We start from the raw sequence: 7,300 nt of genomic DNA, 5'->3' as shown, positions 1-7,300 counted from the left end.
CACTCTACTGACAGATGTACGAGTGCATCTTTTCTCTGATTTATGGTCCCCTATGTTTGTTTTCAATATCGAGCAGAAAAAAAAAACAAAGACATGCTTGATCACAAGGGAACATTATCTTCCTTGGAAACAAGATTTGGCAACAGGAAAGGCATCCAGTTGTAGAAAATCTGCTTCCATAAACTTTTCATGAGGGGGCCAGTGCCAGTCGATTAAATCAACCCAGTATGCAACTGGTACTTAATTCATCGACCCTGAAAGGACGAAAGGCAAAGTCGACCTAGGCAGAATTTGAACTCAGAATGGAGAGTTTCTGCCAGCTCACCGTCTTCAACAGCAAAATATTAAAAGAAAACACTCAATGAAACTCTGGTATAAAAAAAAAAAAATGATAAAAAATAAAGTTTTATTATACAGAAAAATTTAAAAGAGGAGAGTTTCAATGAGAGATGTTTAGTGTTTGTTTAACTCTGTTCATCTGAGTCCGACAGGAGGAGAAGTTCATCGATGTCTGGTAATGTTAGATCTTCAGCTTCAGGTTGGACGGACTGAATTTCGGTGCTAGAGTACAAAGCCTTCTCAAAGATATCACCCGTTTCTGAAAGAAAAGAAACGAAAATGGGAGAACGATATTTCACACAAATACAATAACAAAAAGTATAAACAAATATGAAAAAAAAAAAAGACCCAAAGGATTTTGTACCTTTGAACCTGTCACCATTTAAACCAATCATATCAGATCAAAATATTTCACCTGTTTTAGGTTCAAACTGACCAGATCCAGCCTCTTGCAGTAAATAGAAAACTGCTTCAAGAGATGAGGAGAAAGGAACTGAGATTTCTTGGTCATGTGATGAGGAAAGATGATCTGAAGAATTTAGAGATGTTCGGAGAGATTAAAGATTAAAGCAGATTAAGAGGAAGGATGATATGGAGGTCAAGCTTGATGAACTGGTTGGAAGAGATTCCATGGCCTGAATCACTTTCCATACTTTGCCATGAAGTGGAACGGTTACAGCAAAACAAACAGAAGAGAATTGTGACAGGACAATGATTGTTTATGTCCAACATTCTGGACACGACACCTAAAGAAGAAATAAGCTATACCTGAAAGTATTGGCAATTCTTCATCGTCCGAGATTCCGTGATCTGAATCACTTCCTTCACTTTGCCAAATTTGAAAACAAGATGGCTTCCAACTTAAAAGTTTGTCTAAGTAGGAACTGGCACGCTCTTTCTTTGGCCAAATATCTTCATAGTTGTCTGAAAAACAGTATGGAAACCATAAATTATAAACAGTAAACAGAACAATAAAAAAAAACGATTTTAAACCGTGCCAGGTGTGGCTGTGTGGTTAACAAGTTCAGCCAGCAGCCACGTGATTTCAGGTTCAATCCCAGTCTGGCACCTTGGGTAAATGTCTTCTACTACAACCCTAGGTTGACCAATGGCTTGTGAGTGACTACGGTAGATGGAAACAGAACACAACTACAATTTCCATTTGATTTGATTTTGATATTGCTGTTGATGTACTTGACTCAGTTGGTCTCCTCAAGCACGGCACGTCGCCCTACGATCCAAAGTACTTTTAAGTGGGCTGGTCATGTGACACTGGTGTTGGTTACATATATATATATATATATATGTATATATATATATATATATATATATATGTATGTATGTATGTATGCATGTATATATGCATAGCAGATAGGTCTTTTGTCTCCTTTGTCTTGACATCACATGATAGGTGTATATGGGTGTTTCCATCGTATACACAGAATCATTCATTAGCAATCTTCTAAGAAAACATGTCCAGATGTAGAAAAGTTGCTGGCAGGAAGGGCATCAGGCCACAGGAAATCCATGTCAACAAATTCCGTCTGAACCATGAAAGCTTGATTATGATGAACAACTTCGTCTTGGACATTTAGACATTTTGAATCAAACAACTGATATCAAATAACATTTACCGTTTTCCTGTAGCGGTCTGTATGCTTTCTCGATATCATCATGGGAAGCCAGATTCTTACTTGTTGCAGTCAGAGAACTTTTGACTGGTTTCTCCAAACCTTTCTTTGGTTTGAAATCTTGTTTCTGTAACAAGAAAAGCAGAAATATTTAGAACTGACATTTTTTAGAAATTCCTTGTAAATGACAACAATGGTAGCACCAGCTCAAAGACAAAGAACAACTTACCAATTCATTCTCTGAAATACTGGCTAAAGCACGACGATTCTTCTTCTTCTTGCACGATTCTTTTTCAGGATTTTGCTCTCCAAGAAAAACTGGTTTTGACAATGGAGTTTGCCCTGTACGCACATTTTTATTAACATCCCCCAGAGCACGGCGAGGTGTGACAAAGTTCTCTTGGAGTTCTTTTTGGTTAGAAGCTGTCAATAAAAATTTTAAATTAAAACCTTGAATTATTTGCAATATTTCATATTACAACCATTTAAAAAATTTTGTCTCATCTTCAGTAACCATGATAGTAATGCTTGGCTAACAAATAGTTTGGGGTTCAATACCTGTGTGTGACACCTTAGTCAAGTATCTTCTATTATTGCCCCACCATTATTAATGTCTTGTCAGTGAATTTCGTAGACAGAAACTTAGTGAAAGCTTACCACGCATGTACATATAAAGGTGAGTATGGATTAGATGCGTGTGGATGAAGGGGCAACAACAACCCCCGAAATATGGCAGAAACACTCATTAGCCATTTTTGTCTTTCATCGCATTGTTTACATCTGACATCTTGATACAAAATGTAGCAAAAATCAATGCTGGCTTCAATTTCTATAGAAATATCTGTAGAAATAAGCTTAACAAAATAATGTAAAGCGCACTGCTAACACAGTAGAACATGGTATTGACTTATAATAACATTTAACATACTTTATAGTATGTTATGGTTGAATAACGAAACACCACGTATCTACAAATCATTAATATAAACATACCAGTTCCAGGAATGCATTTAATATGTAAATTGGTAGATCCAGTAACTTAACACCCCTGTTTGGGGTGGTTATTTAAGCAATGTGCTCAATGTGTTCAGCAAAAGAGTGCCACAGAATAAGTAACAGACTTAAGAAAAGAGAAAGTATTTGGGGTGGTTGAAGGCAATGCCCCAGCATGGCCTTGGACCAATGACTGAAATAAGTAAAAGATAAATGATAAATACCTGTTCTGCCCTTTAAATTGGCTGAAGACCCAACATTTTCTTTGGCTAAGAACCCAAAGTGTATTGACGTCATAGTGAAGCTGCCAAAAAAAAAAACAAACAAATCAATCAACCAAATTAATTAATGATCAGCCAATAATTAAGATATACACCCAGACAGTGGCTTGACGAAGGCTATGGACACAGCTATTATATAAAGGACCAAATCTCATTATTTACATTTGAGGGATATTTATCCTCATCTTGTTTGTTAACACGAAGTTTCAGCTGATATACCTTCCAGCCTTTATCAGGTGTTTTGGGGAAATTTCGAACCTGGGTTCTCATTCCTAAGGGATTTTTTGATATTATTATTATTATTCAGGTCACTGCATGGTGCAGCACTTGGGCATGCTAGCTCTTGTCAGACCGTCCAACCTATGACAGCATGAAAAACAGATGTTAAACGATGATGATGATGAAGATGATGATGAATAATGTTAAAATCAAGGAGTCAACAGTTAAATAAAAGGATCTTTCAGTGCTTTGCTGTGTTACCTAATTTTTTTCCCTTTGTCCTTACAAGTTCAAGGCCCACAAGAATCAGTTTTTGCCTTTCATTCCACCCCCACCCCCAAAATACACACCGAGTCAAGAAATGAACTTGGGACTGGCAAAATCCTTAAAAGGTCAGTATTTGTTTATTGCAGCTCTTTACATTCTGAGTTCAAATCTTGCTAAAGTCAACTTTGTCTTTCATCTTTGTTGGGGACAGTAAAATAAAGTACCAGCCAAGGACTTAAGTTGCTGTAATCATGTTTTCTCCCTCGCCGCCCCTAATATCTAGTCTTACAACGACGGAAGAAATTGTCACTATCATAAGTGGAGGCACATGGGAGATTATGGTTTCAATTCCTGGAGCAGGCAATGTACTGTGGCCTCAAGCAAAACACCCCACTGCACATTGTTCCAGTCCTCTCAGCTGACAAAAGAAATAATTTTGTGATGGACTGGCGTCCTATCCAGGTGGGGAATAGATACACCACAGAATCCAGGGAGCAGAAGGCCTGCTTCCTGGATTCCTGGAATCAGCAGGACTGAGGAAGGAGCTTTATATCACTCACCTCTGTTTTAATAACATCTCTTGATTCCACTAATTTAATTTATTAATTAAAACATGAAAATGATATAAAATATATAAACAAATTTCTACAAATGAGCTTCAGATAATGTCGATCCCGATTATATCAGAATTTGATCTGAAAAAAATGTTTAAGTGTAGAGAGAAGAGTTTCAAAAAGTTCACACGGGTCAGCTTTGTTTCTTCATAACTTTCGAGACAACGTTATACTATATGTTAACACTAACACTGAGACAACGTTACTATATGTTATTTCCATTATCATCTGAACTCAATGATTCAATAACAGCATTTTAAAATTCCTCTTTATTCGTTTGCTAAGATAAAAGCGTAACGTAGAATTACTTAACAAGACAGTTGGTGATAGAATGAATACTTTACAATAAATTGCCAAGAGGGGGAAATAGAACGAAAAAGCATGGGGACCTTTTCTCATCCTGAATATGAAAATATGAGCATAAAACAAATAGGAAACTTAAAAATAAATAATGGTGGATTTAAAGATATTATGAACATAAAATATTATCGTTAATCCGAGAATTAACGAACTTTAAGATTATATATATATAGTCTGTTGTGTCTGGGGAGAGTCCTTCTCTTTTAGTGTCTTATAATTTCACAGACTCACCGGTGAAATTTCCACTTATTTCCGTCTGTATTTTTCTAAAACTTTCGTTGCGTCTTGTGTGTTAAATGATAAGGCACTAAAAGAGACTGACTCTCCCCAGACACCACAGAATACGCTGCAACACACGAACTCACATAAAGAATCTTGCAAATCAAATCCAAAAACGAAATACATATAGTTTGTCTTACATTAATCAAATGTTTTAATCTATACTTTTATTATTCTTATATAAGAATGTTGCTGACAGTAAGTTCGCAGTTTTGGCCATCTAAGCTATCGTCAAACACACGCACACACATATATGTGTATTCTCTTTTGAAACCGAGGATCTCGAACCAAACAAAGTTATAAACAATAGAATGTAAATATTGAGTTAAAAAACCCTTTGAACAGAAAAAAATCGAAGGCTGGTTAAAATACACCCACATACATCTCTTGTCCGCTTTAAATATATATATATTTACACACACAAACGGATTTAATTTTTTAAATATGAAGAAATAACCAAGTTCATTTTTTAATTAACAAATACACATATATTATATATTACACATAACATGTTTAAATACATCCACAACGGATTTAATTTCTCTTTTTAAATGTCAAGAAAAGACCATGCTAATTGAAAATAAACAAATACACATAGAGATAGCCACACACGTATAAAAAGCAGATATAAGATGAAACAAAAGTAAATAATTACCGTTAAGAATCGAATTAAAAATAAATGAATGAGTCGAGTTTGTTTGTTGTTTAACGGGAAAGAGATTTAAATTTCGCTGGCCAATCAAATTGCCGGTGACACAAGGAAATAGTTCTCTACGTAAATTTATACCACAACTGTCAACCGTTGCTGATTTGACCGGCTCTAACTACTTTATTAGTCCTGGAATTTTGGATGATGGGGTTTATCGATTATATCGATTCCAGTATTTGACTTATTTGACTGGTTCTCTTTTTATCGACCTCGAAAGTGTATGAAAGTCGAGTTTGGTCTTGGCGGCATTTGAACTCAGATAAAAATACCGTTAAGCATTTTGTCCGGCATGGTAACGATTCTACACGCTCACCGCCTTAGTTGAAACTGGAAATTAATGTTCTTGCCGTAACCATATCATTTCTTCGGTCCAGATGGGGGATATGTAAACGGAACACTTCCCACCCTTAATTTTTTTTTTTTTTTTTACGGAATCCCACGTTTTAGGCTCTGGAGATTCCGATTCTGAAATAGAATTTTCAAAAATCGCAACTTCAAAATTTCACTTTCCGCTCCCCATTTCTTCATTTTTCACTTTTTCCGGAATTAAATTTTTTTTTTTTTGGCGAAATACGTACAAAAATACGGAGATTATGATTCTGACAAAAAAATTGTTAGTAAAATTTCAATTTTTCAAAAAAAACAAAAAATACCCCCCTCCCTCAAGCAGGTTATTCACATGCTAGAAATAACAGCCAAATCTCACAAAACTGCGATAACATAATGAAAGAAATGTGTAATCAATCTACTCACCTTTTAGAGTAATTTCCCGCAGTAATATGACAAAGAGAAATTAAAGTGTTCATTTTTAAGCTACAAAAAATAGAATATGAGTTTTGTCGAGAAGTGTGTTCGGAGAAACGGCGCCGATGGAGTTGAGGGAGCATAAACTTCCGCAATGTGTTCGAGAAATGTTGAGAGAATAGGCCATCACGTAGGGAGAATAGACCATCAAACGTGGGTTGTCGGGTGCTATGATACTACTCTGAAAAAAGGATTTCTACAGCGTGTACCCGACAGAAGCGCAGCAACACTAGAAGCTGTTATAATTGAAACTGTGTTGCCCAGTTCTATAATACGTACAGACAAATGGGCCAGCGATGGGAACTTACAACAGCTGGGTCACATTTACAGGTCGACTCTGAAACTGACGCCTGCACGAACCACATTGAGGCCTATTGGTCCCGTGTTAATAATTGTCTTATGGTTTCTTAAACATTCCCTAGAACAACACTATGTACAAAACCAAATATATGACACCCTAGGCATGAAAACCACAGGCTAATGTAAATAATGTAACTAATGTAAATAATTCCTCATCTCTTAAATATAGAACTGTTGTTTTTGTTATTAAAAATGTATAAATTGAGTTGATTTTTTTTTTATTCAAATCGAAAACGACGAGATAATCTCCACTGGAAGAATGCTTAATCAGTGCTCATGTGGGATTAGTCAATGACAACAAAAAATCAAACCCAAAGCAATTAAAAGAACTTATTTTGGATTCACTCGAAGCAAAACATGAGTTCCAGTTTAAAGATAAATACTGTATGAAAGAAAATGCGATGTAAACATTTCAAAGCTTTGTAATCAAGGGAGACTACTCTT

General features: G+C 35.8%; 1 protein-coding gene across 1 annotated transcript; it reads right to left on the bottom strand.

Moving 5' to 3' along the window:
- Positions 1 to 375: 375 nt before the first annotated feature.
- Positions 376 to 5,776, bottom strand: LOC106873580 (uncharacterized). Its single transcript, XM_014921013.3, has 6 exons — positions 5,639 to 5,776; positions 3,188 to 3,267; positions 2,200 to 2,393; positions 1,974 to 2,097; positions 1,108 to 1,263; positions 376 to 598 (listed from the first exon to the last, which is right to left on the bottom strand). Exons 2-6 carry the CDS (start codon positions 3,258 to 3,260, stop codon positions 465 to 467), a joined length of 681 nt encoding a protein of 226 aa, XP_014776499.1. The 5' UTR covers positions 3,261 to 3,267; positions 5,639 to 5,776; the 3' UTR covers positions 376 to 464.
- Between the last annotated feature and the right edge of the window lie 1,524 nt (positions 5,777 to 7,300).

This window comes from Octopus bimaculoides, chromosome 18 (genome assembly GCF_046866305.1).
Source record: "Octopus bimaculoides isolate indiv1 chromosome 18, ASM4686630v1, whole genome shotgun sequence".
Lineage (NCBI taxonomy): Eukaryota > Metazoa > Mollusca > Cephalopoda > Octopoda > Octopodidae > Octopus > Octopus bimaculoides.
Note: the sequence above shows the minus strand (reverse complement) of the source record. Positions and strands in the feature narration are given on the sequence as shown.

Excerpts from the sequence above, each read along its gene's own strand:
- LOC106873580 (XM_014921013.3), bottom strand. The coding sequence starts at position 3,260 with ATGACGTCAATACACTTTGGGTTCTTAGCCAAAGAAAATGTTGGGTCT. Across the intron at positions 2,394-3,187 it reads CAATTTAAAGGGCAGAACAG|CTTCTAACCAAAAAGAACTC; the intron begins GTATTTATCATT and ends TTTTATTGACAG. Across the intron at positions 2,098-2,199 it reads GTATTTCAGAGAATGAATTG|AAACAAGATTTCAAACCAAA; the intron begins GTAAGTTGTTCT and ends TTCTTGTTACAG.